Source organism: Lutjanus erythropterus, chromosome 17 (assembly GCF_056507025.1).
Source record: "Lutjanus erythropterus isolate fLutEry1 chromosome 17, fLutEry1.hap2, whole genome shotgun sequence".
Classification (NCBI taxonomy): Eukaryota; Metazoa; Chordata; class Actinopteri; order Lutjaniformes; family Lutjanidae; genus Lutjanus; species Lutjanus erythropterus.
Window position 1 is genome coordinate 21741244 of NC_139333.1, and position 20443 is coordinate 21761686.

General features: G+C 39.2%; 1 protein-coding gene across 1 annotated transcript in view; it reads left to right on the forward strand.

Annotated features, from left to right (window-relative positions):
- The window catches only part of nrxn1a (neurexin 1a), an 85807-nt gene that overhangs the window by 14011 nt on the left and 51353 nt on the right, over positions 1 to 20443 (forward strand). Inside the window, exons 5-6 of the mRNA XM_084741093.1 lie at positions 16498 to 16799; positions 19027 to 19050. Of these exons, the coding sequence (XP_084597219.1) occupies positions 16498 to 16799; positions 19027 to 19050 (326 nt within the window). The remainder of the gene's footprint in view (positions 1 to 16497; positions 16800 to 19026; positions 19051 to 20443) is intronic.

Here is a 20443-nt window from a genome sequence, read left to right on the forward strand (position 1 = left end):
GTGTTCTCTCGATATCAATCTGGCAATCTGTGCACGGCATAAACAAGTGGTCAGCCTCGCTTGAAGTGACCTTTACACACGCGCGCTTACGTGAACGGACGGACAAACAGACACACACTCACACACAATAACCTTTAGAGAGTGCCCGCTGAGTAGGTGAGTGAGTGTGTGTGTTCAGTGTAAATATGCATGAGTAAGGCTGCCTGCACATATTCTTCACGGTCAGTGGATGAAGGCAGGAGAGGGAACGAGGTGTGTGCGTCCGTATGTTTGTGTGTCAGTGCATGAGTGCGTGTTCAGGGGAGGTGGATTGTGAGTCATCACTTGTGACTCATAAAGCGTCGGCAATCAAAGCGGCTCATTTTAACACATTGTCTTATGGCAAAAACACACAGATGGGCGCACACTCCACACACACAACACACATGTTTAGTGTCACACTCGCACTTGGAATTCTCTCTGAATTGTCTCCATTGTTTTTGTCCCTCCACCTCTCTCGTGCTGTCTACACATGTGCGTGCTTTTCTCACAAAAACACACGCACTCGCGCACACTCACACACACACACACACACACACACACACACACACACACACACACACACTCACGCAGAGGATGAGCTCCGTGCTGACTCCACCATATGTGGGGTTGGGAATGGTAGCAGACGCCAAGACAAGAGGAACCAGTCAGTACCAGCAAAGTACAGCATGTCTCCTCCCTCTTACTCATCATCATCTAACAATCCTAATTATAAATCACACAATGACTGATTACTCCTTAATATAACACAGGCTAAACTGAACTAAACTAAATAAAAAAAAAACATGTTTATATTGTTTTAGTTATGCCGTTACAATGATTTCACTCAAGTGTTGTTTTTTATGTGGGAAAGCCCAAATAATTACATTGTTAAACTATCAGCCATTTAAAAATGGATCAACAACTTTAAAAAATGATAAATAATATGTTGCCTCTGACAGTAAAGAAAAATGCCAAACATTTACTGACTTATTTTCTCGACTTACTTTGTTATCATGTAATGACAAAAACGAGCCTCAAATACTCACATTTGAGAAATACTGCTGACTAATGGGTCATCGAGTAATCGTTGCAGCTTTAATAAATAAATAAATAAAAATTAAAATTAAATATCGATTGGTTTGGGCCTGTTGGTCCATTGTTGTGATTTGAAGATGTCACCTTGGGATCTGGCAACTTTGGATGGGTACTTTTCACTCTTCTGATTATTATAGGCACATATGATTCATCAGTTATTTGGAAATATTAGTTAGAGCTGGGCAACATATCAGTATTATATTGATATTGTAATATGAGAATAGATATTGTCTTATTTTGAATGTCGTCATACTGTGATTTGGTATAAGAGTTGTTTTCTCGTTTTAAAGGCCGCGTCTCAGCAAAATGATCGCATTTTCTGAACTTACCAGACTGTTATAGTTCTTCTGTTACTTGCCTATAATCACTTGGTCATAATATCCACATTATTGGTGATTATTTATCAAAAGTCTGATTGTGTAAGCACCAGTAATCATTGCCACAATACTACTCGCAATATCAAGGTATTTGGTCAAAAATATTGTGATTTTGTCCATATCACCCACTCCTGATTTTTAAATAAATATTTAGGGCCACAATCAATGACTGTTATTGATTAATCTGCTGATTATTTATTCCATCAATCGTTTTGCTAATTTAATGTCAGAAAATAGTGAATGCAAACCCATTATAATTTCCCAAAACTGAAAACTGAAAAAAATATTGAATTATGCTGTGATTTTTGCAGGGATCTGCACCAAAAACAAAGAAAGATGTTTTTGTTTTGTTAAGAGTAGAATATGATGTTCAGGCCAGAACATCTCTTCAGCTTGACAATATTTCATTTAAAATGGTATTTTGACATGAATTGTGCCTTTAACAAATGTTGGACCTGCTGTAATTTAAAAATTGCAGTAGACCATATTGCAATTTTAATAGAATTTTGATTGATTTTTCAGCCTTATGTTCTGTTTCCATAAAGGAAGAAATACACAGCTCACAACATGACTCAGTTAAAACTGATGTGTCTTTTTATTCATATATTTTGGTTGCATTTTTGATTGTGTCAGAACCATTCAAACACAAATGAAATTTAAATAAATCGCATAGATACAAAAATTGCCCTTGGCCGTTTTGCTTTTCATGCCTCTGTGCTGTCAACAGCCGTGGCCGGAGGCATTATGTTTTTGGGTTGTCTGTCTGTGCGCAAGTTCATCCATCTATACTTCCCATTCTCTTGAATTCATCTTAAGAATGCTTTGCCTGGATTTCTTCAAATTAGGCAAACGTGTCCTTTTGGACTTGAGCATAAACTGATTAGATTTGGGGGGTCAAAGGTCCCCGTCTTGTCATAAAAAAATTTAATTTACCATAACTCAAAAATTAATATGCTAATTATGCACAATATCTAATAGGATAAAAAGATGATGTGATGACATTTTATATCCAACATGTCAAAAGTCAACTTCACAGCAACATAATGTTCTGCAAAAACACTTGAAGCAGTCTTCTGTACTGCTGTAAAAATAGTCTCTAAGTGAAGAAGTGAAATTAATCACTGGAATCATACTTTCAACAATATGATAAAAATACCTGTCTTCACTACATATATTATACAGACATGGCAATAAACTGGTTGGCGGGTGCGTACAACCGCGAGGTGGTAATTCTAGTTTCTTACGTGAGTTTAAAATAACTCCACACAGCTGACATGCTGACAGCACTGCTGACAGGTCTCACTAACGTTCTAGCTGCTGTTAACATGACTCATTCAGTTCATAAGTGTTACTCATGACACATCTGTCTTTACGCATGTTGCTCAAAGTCTAGTTGAATATCTGATCCTGTGATTTTGGACACCGATAATGAGTACCAAAAATGGCATTGCCCTAAAATAAAATATCTTTTCAGCTGTCAAGTCTATAGTTGGTAATTTGAAGACATTATTTGGGGTTTTGGCAACTTTGGATGGGTTTTCTTCAATATAATCTGACATTTTATAGACTTAACGATTAATCAGTCAATTGGAAATAAATGTCACTTGTAGACCTCGTAGACAGCAGTGGAGGAAGTTGCCTTATGTTTGTTCCCGTGGGTGTAGTGAATCAACTGTCCCTTTTTTTCCCGTGTGTAATAGATATGTTCCGCTTTTAAAATCACCAAAATGGCAAAATATTGAATATTTATTTGCCAAATTTTTGTGCCTGCTAGTAAAATCTGCAAAATCATCCAGGATGAGATAAATACTGTAACATACTGTATATTTGTAAGTAGAACATATTTGTCAGCCACACATTAGCCACTGTAGTTGTAATGCTTACATAATTTAGCAAGACGGGCAAGTGAGCAGTACCCGACTCGAGGTGAGAGGGAGCCGCTTGGTGTTAAGAGGCAAGTGTCTGGTGATTGGCTGCCTGCCCGACGGACTGGCATGAATTTGGCTCCCGATGGCCACATTTTGAGCTGTGAGAAAAAGAAACTGTTAAAAACTAAGTTGTGCCCGCTCTGGCTATCAGCAGTGATAAAAAGCAATTGCAACAAAGTTTTTATTGCAAAAAGCCCAATTTTTCTAGATATACCCTTTACACTAATGGGACTAATTCTGCCTCACCCTCCGCTACTAACAACCACTATGGTACTGTACTACAGTGCTCATTAATGCTTAACACCCATGCAGTTCTTGTAATGAAAGTCACAGCACCACATACAGAGCTCTTCCCCCACATTATCAGGGAGATGCACAGTTACTGAATTCACCACGGGAAATGTGTAGCAATCCCACTAGTAAATGTATACATTTATGGGTAATTGTATGCAATTACCATCCTGTTAACAAGTGTTCACATTAACATTTTTGCACATTCACTGCAACACTAATAGGGAACACACAAAGCCGCTGCACCCTGTAATCGCCTAAAAATAAAGACATCAAACTGACTCCCCGTTTACAGAGGATGAAGGGGAAAGATAGAGTGGAGGCTGGCTGCAAGTGTGTGAGGGAGGGCGGGAGGAGGGGTGGGCGGGATAGGGTAAAGGAGTGTAGAAAAGTGATGGTGAGGAAAGATAGGAGCGCATTCAGAAAGTGGGAAAAGAGGGTTGGAAAGAGAAGGTCGGAGACGCAGAGGGAGACAGGAAGGGAGATAAGACTGCAGCGTTTCTCAGCAGGGGCGCTGCATCTCTCCTTGGGCTCCCCGACTTGACACAGTCTCGCATCAGCCAGGATGGTATTCATCAGAGATGCAGATACCTCATCCAACACATACACATATACACACACACACAAACACACACACACACGCATGCTCCCTTTTTAGAAAGAAAGAAAAAAGAAACAGGCTAGTCGCTGCTCCAATTGTCTCTTACCTGTTCTAGCAATTTCCATTGTGTCTGGGCGGGTGCTGAGGGTAGTGGCCCAATTGGCGATTCACTCCAGTACCCCATCTGGCATTTGAAGTTCATTTCTTTGCTGTTTGCCAAAACAAGAACAAACACATGAACAAGCGTACACACAGTTGCACTCACAGGCATTGCTCACGCACACACATACTCATTTACTCGTGGTACTTGTCTGGCGTAACTACAACGACTGAAATAGCCACAGCATTCATTAAAAGCCTATTACATTACCTTTATGAAAAGAGGTCTTTATGCTCTTGTTATTTGTTAACAACCTGCTGTAAGGGGGTTTCATTAGGCGTGTGTGTGTGTTTGTGTGACACTGCAGTATGTGTGTGTGGATCTACATCCATGCAAATCTGGGCATTTGTTTTTGTGTGGGTATATTTAACTTCATTGTTTCAAATCAGTTCGGATGCCTGTATGCACAAATGCACATCTTTTTTCTATGGTCTTAGTCTGTGCATATGTGCCATGATGTACGTGTGTTTGTGTGCATGCCTGCTCGGTTGTGTGTATATGTGTGTGTGTGTGTGTCTAACACGGATGAAACTGACTCTGATCTTATCCAGCTTAAGACAAATACACTGTTCTGCCTGCAGACATTGTCATGGAAACAAGCTGGTTTCCCTGGGTACCAGAGAGAAGGCCAAATTCAAGCAACAGACAGAGAGAGGAGAGATGAGCACAGATAAAAGAAACAAAAAGGGACAAGAAATAAAAGATTAAACAGTGGAAGGAAGTGTGTTGTTCATAGTTGTTTTCTTAAAATGAAATTCAAAGGGATTAACAATATAAGATATTATTTTGTTGAGTTCTATTTGTGTCTCAAGGAAATTCATTTTGAAAATCACTTAGAAAAGATAAGACCATATCTGCTCAAAAACAATCTCAACTTTAATATGTTTTTCTATTAATAATGCTTCTTAAGACTGTTTTTATCACTGTAAACTGAATAGCTTTGGGTTTTGCAGACATCCAATTGAACTATTTTATCTGACTTTATAAATCAAACATTTTTTTCACTATAGGGCTGCAACTAAAGATTCTTCTCAGTGATCTGTGCCATTACTATAATTTGTAGCATTTTTTTTCTAGTCAATTATTGCTGCAAGGATTAGTTGATTAATCGATCAACAGAGCAATGCTGGAAATCATTTAAGACCTTTTTCAAATAAAAATGCTCCAAATGTAATGTTTTTAGCCTCTCTGGGGTGAGAATTTACTGCTTTCGTTGTCTGAAAATGATAATAAATTGAAAATCTTTGGGATTTAGACTGTTTGACAAACATTTGATTGATCACCTTAAGCTTTGAGGCATTTTGATGGGTACTTTTCACTATTTTTTTGTTTTATAAATAAAATGATGAATTAACCAGAAAACAATCTGCAGATGAATAGGTTATGAAAATAAACCCAATGTGACTAGGCCTGCACCTAACAATTATTAATCTGTCTGTGATTTCTCAATTAATCAATATGAACTGTTTGACAGGCAAAGCAACACATTTGATGACATCAACTTAGGTTTTGAGAAATTGCTATGGACATTTTTTTTTTACTTTTTAATCCATTAACCAAGAGAACAATCTGCAGATCAAAAGATTATAAATATAACCCCTATAACTATTTCCATGATCAATTAATCTGTTGATGGTCATCTCAGTCACTTGATTACTTGTTTGTCCACAACCCAAAGATAATCAGTTTACTGTCATAGAAGACCAAAGAAACCAGAAAATATTCACAATCGAGAAGCTGAAATCAGGGAATTTAGACATTTTTTTTTCTCTTAAAAAAAAGCAATTAATTGATTATCAAAATAGCTGACAATTAATTTAATAGTAAAGATTCTTTTAGCACTAATTATGTAATGTGTCGACCATTTAAAGGCAGGTTTTAATTGTTTAGTGCTGCAATAATTAATAGATCACTTTAATTGACAGAAAATGAATAAGCTTGATAATTGTTTAAGACATTTATCAAACAAAATGCCCCAAATGTAATGGTTCCAGCTTCGTAAAAGTGAGAATTAGTATTTTTCATTGTCTTAACATTATAATTAATTAAATATCTTTGGGTTTTGGACAATCGAATAAGACAAGACGTTTAATGACATGACCTTAGGGTTTGAGAAGTTGCGATGGGCATTTTTCACTTTCTGATTCACAGAGAAAAAACAAAACAGTCTGCAGATCAATAGCTCATTAAAATAAGAGTCAGTAAATTGTTTGATCTATAAAGTGACATGAAATAGTGATAAATGGAGTCAAATGTGACTGGAGCTGCAATGATTAGTTGCCAACTAATTTGATAATCTAATAATCATATCAGTCATTTTTCAAGCAGAAATATCAAACACTTGCTGGTTCCAGCTTCTTTAATATGTCGTTTATGATGGCAAATGAAGAGTCTTTGGGTTTTTGGACTGTTGGTTGGACAAAATAAGAAATATCAAGATGTCACTTTTGGCTCTGGAAAGTTGTGATGAGTGTTTTTAATCGTTAGTTGCAGCCCTAAATGTGACATCTTCACCTTTATGCTCAATTAGTCCATAAACAATTAATCAGCTGTCACAAATGCTGATTAATTTTCTGTTGCTCAACTAATCGATTTGTTTCTGTTCTAGTTTTACTCCTGGGGCCTGTAACACCTTTGGCAGAGCCGGTGTCCAATTTTTAAAACAGTATATCTCTTGTTGGAAATGAATGCCTTCAATTTAACAACAACAACAACAAAAACAGGAATAAGAGCTCGACGTTGCAGACCACCAATCTGTCACTTGTGCCCTGACAGTAATATCCTCCTCTACAGTATTGCTCCCTTGGCAGTGATGTGATAGCCCAATCGCTTTCAAAGCCAGATGCTGTATATCACTGAATAGAGATGGAAACGGCAGTCGTAGCCTTTAGTGAACTTGGCTGTATGGATTTTCACACTTTAACTTAATATAGAGACTATGCATATGTTAGCATACATTTACATACATTTACAACGCTGGTCATCTATCTGTATACTGTATGAGTGCATAGTTAATCCACCTGTCTGTTATTAAGGAGGGGCGCCTTCATGCAGGATGTTTGAGTTTATGCTGCCTGTGTGTGTGTGTGTGTGTGTGTGTGTGTGTGTGTGTGTGTGTGTGCATTTGCGTGTGTGGACAGTCTGAGAGGAGCTGATAGCAGAACTGCATGGTGGGCTAAAAACGAGGTGCAGGGGAATTGCAGTGTGCTATCTCCAGAATGACAGGGCTGCCATGATTGAGGCTTGCTACACTAGGATTTAGATACACCAGCATTTTTCTCTTTTTCCTCCTCTCTAGCCATCCATCCCCTGCTTTTTTTTTGCCACTCCCTTTCCTTGTCTCTTTTTCTAACCCTCTACCTCTTTTCTCTCCTCTCTTCCATTTTGTGTTACCCATCTCAATGAGCCCCTTCCATCTCCCCTCTTTTATTCCTCCTTCTTTCAAATTCCCCCTTTGCGTCGCTCCCCTTTTTCTCTCCACCCTGCATCTTTTTCCACCCTGCTCCCTCTATCAGGTGCTGTATAATGTAGGCTCCCCTGATGTGCTCCCAGCCTCCATCCGCCATTTTGATTCAGTACAGCTGTCCATGATAATGTACTGTTCACTCAATCACTCTTTCTCTCTCCTGCCCTCCTTCCACATCTCTCTTCCTCTCTCCCTCCCTGAAACACACATGCACATATTTGCCGTAGCCCCCTGTAACACAGGGTTGCCATGGAAATGACAAATTAGTGTGTGAAATGTTGAGGAGGAGACCCATGAGGAGAAACAAAGCCATATGAGATACACGAACACACTCTCGCCATATGCACACAAACACACAGAGAAATCCAAGTGATGTGTGTTTGATCGTCAGAGGGGCGGTGCAGTTGCAGCTGGTCCCAGTAGCAGCAACCATCAGATCAGTTATTCACTCTCCCACTCTCCCTGCTGCCTCCCCACAGACTGCTTTATTCATTAGAGTAGTAGTTTAATGATAGCAATTGAAGTCTAATGCCAATCACCCTCCATCTTTACATTTCTACTCTGCCCGTAGCTTCCATAGTAATTAATTTCATTCTTCTTTCCCATACTAATTCCCTGCATACGTTCCCGATTATCTCTCACACAGCTCCCTACCTCGTTCCTTTCCTTTCCTTTGTTTCTGCTTTCCTTTCCTTTCTTCCTGCTCTCCTCTCCTTCTTTCCTTTCCTTTAGTAGCTTAATTTTAAGCAGATAGAGAGAGATCAAGATCTGCTTTTCAAGGGACAGCTGACAAGAAGAAAAGCATCTCCAATCAGATAGCGCTGCAACTAAAGACTATTATCAGTATCACTTAAACTATTGGTTCTTGTTTCAATTGGTCAATTAATTGTTTAGTCTGAGAATAGGGTATTAATGCCCATTAGAATTTCCAAGAGCCAAAGATGGCACCTTCAGATTGCTTGTTTGTCCAACCAAAGGTCAAAAATCCTAAAATATTCCATTAACGGTGATACAAAACAGAGAAAAGCAGCAAATATTCACATGTCAGAGCCAGCAAACGTTTGGCATTTTTACCTAAAAATGACTTAAACGGTCAGTTGATTATTAAGCAGTCATCCTCCCCTCAGACTGCTTTATGCAGTAGTTTAATAACAGTTGAAGTCTAATGCGAATCATCTTTCATCTTTACATTACAACACCGTCCATATTAATTAATCTCTGTCTTCTGTCCCATGCTCATTCCTTGCATATTTTCCTGGTTAGTTCCCACACATTTTCCTGCCTCTTTGTTCTTTTTTCCTTTCCCTTCCTTTCCTTTCGTAGCTTAATTTGATCAGATAGTTAAAGTGAAGTCAAGAGCTGCTTTTCAAGGGAGAGCTGAAGAGAAGACAAGCATCTTCAGTCAGACACGGCTGCATCTAAAGCTTATTATCAGTATCAGTTAAGCCGCTGGTCATTTTTTTCAATTGGTCATTTAATTGTTTAGTCTGAAGATAGAGAATGGATGCTCATCAGTATTTCCTAGAACCTAAAATGACATCTTCCAGTTGCTTGACTTGTTCAACTGACAGTCTAAAACCTTAATATATTCCATTTATAATTATATAAAACAGAGAAAATTAGCAATTCCCCATATTTCAGAAGCTTGAACCAGCAAATGTTTGGCTTTTTTACTTGAGAAATGACTTAATCAATTGAAGCAGCCTGCCTCCCCACAGACAGCTTTTTTCATAAGAGCAGTAGTTTAATAATAGAAAGTCTAATACCAATCACCCATCATCTTTACATTCCTACACTACGCTTCTATAGACATGGCAGCCCTGTTGTGTGTAATTTTCTACTTCCCTCCTTTGCTTTATTCTTGCTTCCTTCCCCTCCCCTTTTCCTTTCCTTTTTCCTGCTTTCTTCTCCTTCTTTTCATTCCTTTAGTAGCTTAAAGTAATCAGTTATTCTCATTGCGATCAAGATCTGCTTTTCAAGAGAGAGTTTAGAAAAAGAAAAACATTTTTAGTCCCACAGGGCTGCAACTAAAGACTATTATCAGTATCACTTAAACTATTCATTTTTTTCAATTGGTTGAATAATTGTTTAACCATAAAATGTCATAAAATAAAGAATAAATGTTCGTTTGAATTTGCCAAAACCCCAAATGACATCTGTGGATTGCTTGGTTTCTCCAACTAATGGACCAAAATCTAAAATACTTAATTTACTATGATATAAAACAGAGAAAAGCAGCAAATCCTCATATTTCAGAAGCTTGAGCCAACAAATGTGTTGCTTTTTTTACTTGAGAAATTACTTAATTGATTATTAAGAGGTCTGCTTCCCCACAGACAGCTTTATTCATTTTAGAAGTAATAATGATAGCCATCGAAGTCTAATGACAATCACCCTCCATCTTTTACATTCCTACTCTATAGCCTCCCTAGTAATTACTTTCTTTCCCACCCTAGTTACTTGCATATTTTCCTGGTTATTTCTCACATAATCTTCTACTTCTCTCCTTTCCTTTATTCCTGCTTACCTTCCTACCACATCGTAGTCTAATTTCATCAGAGACTCTCACTGAGACCCTGCAGGATACACAATCATAAAAAATCCAACTCATAGAATAACAATACACACATCGTCTCAGCATAAACATTCATAAAATACAACTCACAATACACAAATCTACACAATACACCCAGGATGACCAGATGTCCTGAAAAATTGATCAAATCACTTGTGCAGGTTCTAATTCCTGCTGTTAGATATTAAAAATGCCTTGTTTGGTTTTGTCAGAGTATTATTGATGTGTTTTCACTTGTCTGCTGCACTGATGAAGCTATCATAACTAATGGATTATTGATATATTTTAACTTTTCGCCTCTCTCCAGTCTTTTGCTCCTGAAAAGAAAATAACTGTGACACACCTGTGCATGATGATTCATGCATCTTATAAACACAGTGAAGACACTGTGCGTCATATCACCCTCAAAATCTGTTACTGATCTGCATAATATTAATAACAAATTATCAGTCTGATGTTATTCTGAATTACTCTATTTTAATCCTTCTGATGTGACAAACTCAGAAACAGTGGAACAGAACTCCTAAATATTGGAGATTATATTTTAATACCTCTGAGTGGCCAGGATTGAGGTGCAGCTGCAGAATGTTGTTTGACAGGCTGTGTTTAGTCTGAACATGTTTTAACAGCATTTCAGTGAAAATGTTTAGATTTACTACATTTGTTCACATAGCAGTCTAAAGTCTGCCTGCAAAAAGTGACGTTTTTCAAGTGAGACTCTGTAATTTATAATACAGTAACAGACAATAGGACCAGTGTATCTATGAATCATAATGGTCTCATCAATATTGGCTTATTTACACACACATACAACAGATCACTATAGCTTTATACTTTGAGGAAGACTCAAAATCCTGATTGTTTTTTTTTGTTACTCAGTACTATCTAAAGTTTTATGTGTTTTCAGTAATTTCTTTGAACAGTATGTCCTTTTTGCGAATGGAGGTTCACTGTGACTGTGCACACAAAGCAGCTGTCAAATTGCTAGAGCAGTTCCATTAAAATGTTTATCGCACAAAATGTCAGTGAATAATGATTCCTATCACTCATGATGTGATTGCTCAAACTAGTGGAACAGAATTCCTAAAATATTGGACATTATATTTTAATACTTCTGAATGAGCAGGATTGAGGTGCAGCTGCAGAATGTTGTTTGAAAGGGAGTTTTTTTGAAACAGGCTGTGTTTAGTCTGAACATGTTTTAACAGCATTTCAGTGACAATGTTTAGATTTACTTCATTTGTTAAAGTAGCTGAGTCACTGAATGCTGTTTACCCAATATACAAATAGATGTCTAAATTTAAAAATATGCTGTATTTTGCAACACATTATAACTGCATCAGATAATGAGCTTACAATCATGTCTCTTTGTCTGTAATCTATATATTTTCTAAATCCTCAACGATATTGTTCATCATCAGTAGCTGGCCTCCCTGTCAGAATAAACCTTTAAAATGTAAAATGGTTAATGGACAACATTGAGTAAAACTTTATTGTGTTAACTTATTGACACTTTACCCACGCTTCCCCTTATAAATGTGCATGGGCGTCTACATGCATTAATATCTCTACGCCCACTGGATTAAAATGGAGGCTCTGCCTTTTATTTACCTGCTCCCATGGTGAATCAGTGTAGTGGGTTTCTAAACTTGGGGAAAGAACTCACAGAGTCAGAGGAACTCAGGAAAATGAAGACCTTTGGCAATAGTGAAGATCTGAGTTAGTCTGCAGAGAGATACAACAAGAAGTACTCTCTCTCTTTATTTTCATGGTACCAACCAATCTCTCACATTTTAGTTATTCCCATTCAATATCCCATGTAACATGTGTTGGTGTACTGTGTGTGTGCTGTGTTCGCTTGATATGAGGGGTGTGTGTGTGTGTGTGTGTGTGTGTGTGTGTATCCTGTTGCTTGCCTCATCTGCACAGTGTCGGGGTAGTCTGACCTGCCCTGATCTACACCCATTAAATATTTTGACAGTAACAAGTGGTATTAACCAGGGGGGGTTTACAAGAATAGATGTTTGTCACGCATGATTACATATGCAGATGCACAGGTTTATGTCAGTAGGTGTATCTCTCATGTATAGGATACACATACAATGTTTAAATGAAGCTCCATTAATGATGACTCTTTTCCATCACTATGCCCAAGCTTAACTCAGAGTCAACAAAAGTTTTAAAGTCTCCATAGCAAAGTAAATATTTGAGAAGTTGTTTTTACAAGTAGATTTTCTTTTCTGATATAATGTGATCAATTTCCCCCCAGCAATCAATGAGGTACATTCAATCACACACAGACAACCAACAATCAACCGATAAGAAACACTTATAAGAGTCACAGAAAATGCAGAAAATAAAAGCTTAAAATCTTCTCAGGAGATGAAATAACCTAGATTGAGAGATTCCTTTTTCCTTTCCATTAGTTACTAACTATTCAATCATGTTGTGATATTACAGTAAGATCAAGGTCACCTGAAAGCAATGAAAAAACATTTTGTCTTTTCATGCAACCACAACAAATCATTAGTTAAACAAGTAATAGAAATATAGCGACAAGAGTCATATAAAACACAAGATAAGAGCGTTTAAAAATCTCCAAAGGACAGGAAATAGTTTAGGTATTGTTTGAGAGATTTTCTTGTCTGTCTCATTGGTGTATAGTAAATATATTTTTCAAGAAAGAGACTTGAGTGCAATGGAAAAACATTTGTAATCAGACTTTACATACAATTAACAATGGTCAGATAACAGTCAGTCAAGACACAACGAGACATTAGAGCCTTGGTCTGATGCCAGTCAGTGTTGTCACACTATTTCGATACAATACCTTAAAAAATATTGACATTTGATACCAGGAGTACAAATTGACTCAACATCAAAGACATACAATTTTAGAAAATGTATTCAATCTGTTAAGAGAAAATAATATAATGACAGATGGCAGTGGTTAGTTTACTTCCTCTTTTGGCTTTCTGCGTAGTGGCTATAGTACGATAAATAGACACAGAAGGCAAATTTTCAAAGGGCTGGTTTGACAACCGCAAATATAAAGCCTGATTAGCTAAGGATTCAAAATGGAAAAAGAGCGCTAGATGTCAAATATGGTCTGAAAATATACAGTCTGAAAAAGTATTGAATTTTGAAACGAAAAATGTATAGCAACCCTTAAGACATAATCAAGAGTCAACTACAGGGTAGGAGTTATAAAAACAGATAATAAAGCTTTAAAATCTCCTCAGAAAATGATATAACTTATCTTGAGAGATTATTTTTTCCTTTCCATTGCTTGCTATGTTTATTCAATCATGTAGTGTCATTACTGTAAGATCAAGGTGACCTGAAAGCAGTGAAAAACATTTACAGCCTTTTAGATACAACCAACCAAGAAAGCATCAGTTAAACAACTAATATAAAAATAAATGAATTGAAATAGCTTGAAAGATTTACTTTCTATCTTTCCTTTCATTCGCGTTTTCCTCAGTCTTTTCAATGTCTTCGTCCGTGCTCCTGCTCGCTTGCTTTGATCGACAGTGCTCTCCACAGGATGAAGTGTGACATGTGGTGTGTATGTCAGTGTCTGTCTCACTGTTTACTCTGAGCTAATACTGACTCACTCCATTAATCTGAGCTACAACAGATCCACTCCAACCTGCCCACTTGAGAGCGTGCGTGTTTCTGCAGCACGTGTGTGTGTGTGTGTGTGTGTGTGTTTAAGGCGTGTCTGCACATGGAATACATGCATGGCACGACACATGTTCCTCATTGTGCTTGTGTCACACAATATGCATTTTTCCTGGCTGATTTGTGTGCGTGTGCGTTGTTGTTGCGGGCCAGAGCTTCCAGATCGATGCAGAGATGCTTTATGTGCTCCTGTCTGGTCTAATGACATGTCTGTAAATTAGCAACAGAATGGTGGAGCACCACACTGAAACCTAATGGCACCTCTGTAAATTACCACTAGAATGCTGCTGGACGGCTGCGTGTGTTCTCATTGTGAACAACTTGGCTCCCCTCCTCACTCCGCCACCTCATCTACATTTATCTACGTGTCTGCTGCTCGTGTGTGTCAGTGCATTTGTGTGATTGGGTTGGCATTTGTGGCTGTTCCTTCTGTGTATGTGTGTGTTTTCTTGCCTCCCTCCCTCCCTCCTCCTCGCTCTCGCTCCTCTCAGTAAAGACTAGCCCGAGGCCCTGAGTTGGTAATAGCTTTTCTGACAGCAATACACCAATATTTACAGAGACCAGCACCCACCCACACCCCTGCACATTTCATGCACATATACTTCTTGTCCACACACACATACACATTCACGTGCTGGAACACAAACTTCCACACACTTTTTTTTTCTTCTTGAGGCATACTCAAACACACACACACACACACTCTTAATTAACATGCTGGGAGGGAAGGAATCGCACACTTGGGGGAACTCACACGCATGCTGGCAAACAACTTGTTGTTTCTCACTCATATATTGGCATTCACGCTTTTGGTTTTTTTTTCATGCAACAAAAGCAAAAGAAAGACAATTTGCCACAATTGCTCTTTGAATTGTGATATATTCTCACTTTTTTTCCTTCTCATTATTCTCCCTGTGTTATATTCACTCAAGTGCAGCCGATTCTATTTCAACACTCTTCTCCCTGCTTCTCACTACCTTAATAACCTATTACACTTCAGTCTTTTCATTACGTGGCAGTCCCCCCCTCCTTCCCCGCCAACTTCTTCCTCTCCAGCGGTTCCTCACCAAGTGTCTGTCTTGCTCCAGCCTGACCTAGTGTGTGTTAAATTCCCCTCTGTTCTCCTCATTATCGTGAACTACAAGTTGGCGGTTGCGCCGGAGGCTCCGCAGAGCAGAGAAAAAGAGGCCAACGAGCTGTGCGGAGAGAGGAATGGTGGCGTGAAGCTTGAAGGGAGGTGTGAGAGATGTAAGGATGGTGGTGAGGAGAATGCTAGAGTGGATGCGGAGGAAGGGTGATGCTTTGGGGGGGGATGGGTGTGAAGGAGACAGATAATGTCACCCCGGCTTGCCAGCACAATAGTATGATCATTTTTTTGCACGCAGATGTGTGTGTAGGTGTGCATATTTGTTCCTCTGCTTGCTTGCGTATATGGCTGTGCACTTCTGTATGAGTAGGTGTGAGAGAGTAGATAAGAGAGTAAGGATGATGGATTGCAAAACCTTGGTCTAGTGTCCTTGGGGGTCACGAAGGGTGTGCAAGGTAAGTTGCCATTGGCTGTCTGCTTGTTATTCTGAATTCTAATTGGCCAATCCCATCTGCTTTGGCTGCCATGATGCTTCCAGGCTGCAGTTCTCCATCCTCATCCTCATCTTTCACCATCCTTTCTCTCAAAACCTCTCTAACCTGCACCGCTGCTGCACATACATACGCAGACACACACATTCTGGCATTTGATGAACATCACGAAATGAGCCATGTTGTCAAACAAGACCACATCACTTCAGACTGCCAGCACAGCTGTTCTCTCAAAAGAGAGGATGGCAGGTTTCATAACAAGTTTGGAATGCTACAGACTCACGACTGTCTCTCTCACATCCACACTGTTTAATCTCCAACCCACATGAGTGATCAAAGCTTGTTTACACACCACTCCATGGTACGATTAGAGGTATGGAAGGAAGTGTTTCTTCCAAGTGCTGGCATCAGTGAGGCTTTGCTTGACAGTAACAACATTTTCAGGCATCTTAAACAATATGTTTTGTACTGCACATCCGAATCAAATTTAACCAGGCCCAGCAGAGCTTTGTTTTACTCGGCTGGCTCTGATGAACACCCACCATTTTATCATCTTTGAGCATATTGTGAAGAGGAGTGTGGGTAGAAGCTACATAGCTTGGATTTTGTTCTAATCATTATGATAATGTTCAACAAGAGTATAATGGCTCCATGCTTCTTTGTTCTTCCTCCCCGTTTCCTTTTTCCTCTTCCTCCTCCACCTCTCCCTTTCCTGTCGCAGCTCGCGAGGAGTATGTTGCCACCTTCAAGGGCTCTGAGTACTTCTGCTATGACCTGTCGCCCAACCCCATCCAGTCTAGTAGCGATGAAATCACGCTCTCCTTCAAGACGCTGCAGCGCAACGGCCTGATGCTGCACACCGGCAAGTCAGCCGACTACGTCAACCTGGCACTGAAGAACGGTGCCGTGTCACTTGTCATCAACCTTGGCTCCGGGGCCTTCGAGGCCTTGGTGGAGCCCGTCAACGGCAAGTTCAACGACAACGCCTGGCACGACGTCAAGGTCACCCGCAACCTGAGACAGGTAACCAGACAACAGGAGGCGGAGGAGTGAGCAACCGAGCAGAGAGGGGAGCAGAGGAGATATAAAATTAGTTATGGTATTGATAAGCCCTGAAGAAGAAAGATTTAATGGGTCATAGGGAGGGAAAAAGATGGCAAGTGGTAGATTAATTGTGAAAGCATGCTTGGATTTCAGTTAGCGATGAAATGATTAAATGACAACAATTTTGATCATCTTGATTAATCCTTTTAGTCTTTTATCAAGCAAAAATGCCAAACATTTGCTTGTTTTAGTTTCTCAAATGTGAAGATTTGCAGCTTTTCTTTGTTTTATATCATTATTTATTATTTGAGGGTTTTGGACTGTTTGTCAGAACAAAACAAGAATTTTGAAGGCGTCTCTAGCAAACTGATGAGCATTTTTGACTACAGTGGAAACTGCTTGCAGTGATCATGTTTGTTCCCGTTAAACTGACCACTATTATAACAGAACTTTTTTCTCTGTCTGTATTTTTCATGCAGATTATCATCTAAACAACATTTGAATATTTATTACTTGAATATAAAATAGTGCTGAATGTATTTTATTAATATTTACTGACTAATTTCAAAACACAGTACAGCTTTGTCAGTCTCAGCAGCCTCCACATCCACTTTCTTAAACACAGTGTTCACCAGACTATGGAAACTTTGAAATCGTCCTCTCCCAGGCTCACTGCCAATGACTTTCTTTTTTTTTTTTTTTACCATCATGATTGCATTGTGCACACAGCAATCAGAAGCAGTTGCCGAAGAAGGCAAGTTACCTCGGGGGACTGGAGTGAAATAAAGAAAAATAGAATTAGCCTACCGTAGTTTTAAAGGAGAAATCTGTAATATATTTACTGTAATAAATGATAAAATGAAAGCAATATTTCATCAGAGATTAAGAAAACTTGCTAAGTTGAAATAACGGGGTTGTTCTCCTTTGAAATTTCCATTCTGGTCTGGAACGTCTTCACGTTAATGAGAGTTCAAGTTAATGCTGAATCTTTGCTGAATGAGTGTCTGTCTGAGTCGTAAGAAATCATTGCTCATCTTTTAGAAAGAAAACATGTTTATAAAGATTAAATTGAGCAATATGTTAATGGAGTCTGGGAGTCACTGAACTCAAACTCCAGAGTGTGTATTTTCAGAGCAGTGGGCTTTTGTTTTCAGGCTTAGCTTAACATTGATAGTCAATTGTCAGTTATAAACAGCTGATCAACTTGGTGTAGGACTCGTCAGTTGTTATTGTCTAATGTATTATGTTGCTCTCGTCTTGTGCTCTTATGCAACCATAGATTTCATATTAAATAAGGATTCAACCTACTCAATACGCCATCTGTGGCTCCAACTTACTATTTGGACTGCAGTACTCATTTTTGAACATGTTGTCTTGTATAAAAAATATTTTTAACAGCATTTGTACAGGAATGATTCTGTCCCAAGATTTTTGATCGGTCCACATAAGCGGTTAATCACTAACTGTGGTCACTATAAGCGGTTTCCACTGTAGTTTCTGGCATTTTTCAGACTAAATGATTAATGTTTATTTGAGAAAGAATTGTCAGATTAATTAAAGATGAAACTGTTTGTCAGTTGCAGCGTTAATTTTTAATTCCCTGTTAAATAGTTCCATTGTGTGTTTGACTTTGGTGAACCACAGTGACTACTGCTGCAGATGTTTCAGGGGCAGTGGGCAGCAGGAAAGACTTTAGTCCGCAGCAAGAAACTAATCAATGTAGAAGCTACGGTCAGTGGTCTGTTGTCCAACTGCAGTGATGCTGTGGTAGGAAGAAAATACCTGAGGTTTTGGTCTTAGTTTACAGTGGGTTAACCACCAGACCAGCACTGCTTTCAGCTCTAGGTGAGTGCTTCTTCAATTGTGGGTGTGTTTGTGTGAATGAATGTGCGAGTGAAAGAGAGAGTGAGCTGCAGAACAACGAGGGTGACGAGCACTCAGGTGCTTGTAACCCACCTGTGCCCTGCCTACCGTTTGCCTGTTTGTACTACTAACTTGACTACTAACTTTACTAACCTGCTAGTGAAACTAACCACCATCCATGGAATGATTCATTCTACTAACCTAACCTGTGCCCTTCTCCTAGCGAAACCACTCCAACCAACCTACTAACCTCACCAGAGGCCTTCTAGCTCTCCTTTTTTTTGTTCCCGAAGTTGTTCTGTTCACAGTTTTTTGCTTTCCTTTCTCCCCCTCTCCTACAAAGCACTCAGGCATTGGACACGCTATGGTAAACAAACTCCATTGTTCGGTAGATATCATTCTAATTGTTTCTTAGTTTGGGTTTGCCCCGTGTCTATTTCCTTTTGAACCATAGACATCAAAACTAAACCAATAAAAGGATAAATGCGGTTGGTAATCTTTTACGCTTAAAAAGCCCCCGTACCCCCTCCTTGCCAACCACTTTTTTTTTTCTTTAAATCCCCCCTCCCCTCCCTTTCTCTACCGTTTTTTTCACCCCATCACTCTGTGACTGACATGTAGGCGTGTACTGATTGGCTCATCCCTCACCTGCACGCAAATGGCGAGCCCCCCCCTTCCTGCATGGCGTGACTCAGAAACCCTTCCCCTCTCTGATTGGTCTGTAAAATGGAAAGAGAGGTCCCTCCTCCCCCCCTTACTCTTTATTTCTCTTTCTTCTTTTGATTTTTCGTCCTCCACTCTGCCACTGCATGTTCTCCATGGTGCCTCTGATTCATCCTGTCCTCCGTTTGTTGTCGTTTTTGTAAATCTACTGTGTCCTCTTTGCCAGCGGTTGCATGCAGAGAGAGGAACAGGCTGCATGTTTATATATTTATGTGTGTGTGTATGTGTGGAATGAGCCGTAACCCATCTAACACCTGTGCGTGCGCGTGCGTGTGTACATCAATATGTGTGTGTTTTGTCCATGTGTCATCCCATTCAGAATCGCTGATCTAACAAACCCCCCCCAGACCACAAACTAACAAACTAACACCATCATCACCCTAACAACACAACAACATAACATCATCACAACTACTAACAGCATTGAAATCATTAACCCTGACCTCAGTAACCCAACACAGCTTGGCCTGACACAAGTAACACTACTGTGGCTGTCAGCAGTGCAACAACTAACAACTACTAACAAGTAAATAGTACTAACACCTACCTGTATAGCACGAAGAAGCCTGTGGAGATTTTACTAACACCTGCCTGCCTGGCTGGGCAAGTTTGCCTGGCACCATCAGTGAGAGGGAACATACTGTAGTGGGGAAGTAAAGGGCTGTCTATGGTCTGTAGAATAACAGGGTGATAACATACCACTAACTGTGACTTGCGTGTGACAGGGTTTACAACCAGTGCAAGATAAAAGCCCCCATATAGGCTCTAATATAGAAGAGTGAGCTGTTTGAATGATTAAGAACACCACGGTCAGTGTCACTTTAGGTGGAGCATTAAGGACATTTGTTGTTAGTATATTAGGAAGTAAATCAAAGCACATCCTCTACTAGATAAAGCAGCTTGGAGTCTGTAGCAGGGACTTTTAATTTGAAAGTTGATCTAGCGTATATAGAAGATGAGCTTTGTCAGTTAATTAGGGGTGTCACAATTTCAATATTAAATCAAAAATCAATCGAAATGAGCTTTTAGTTTCAGTC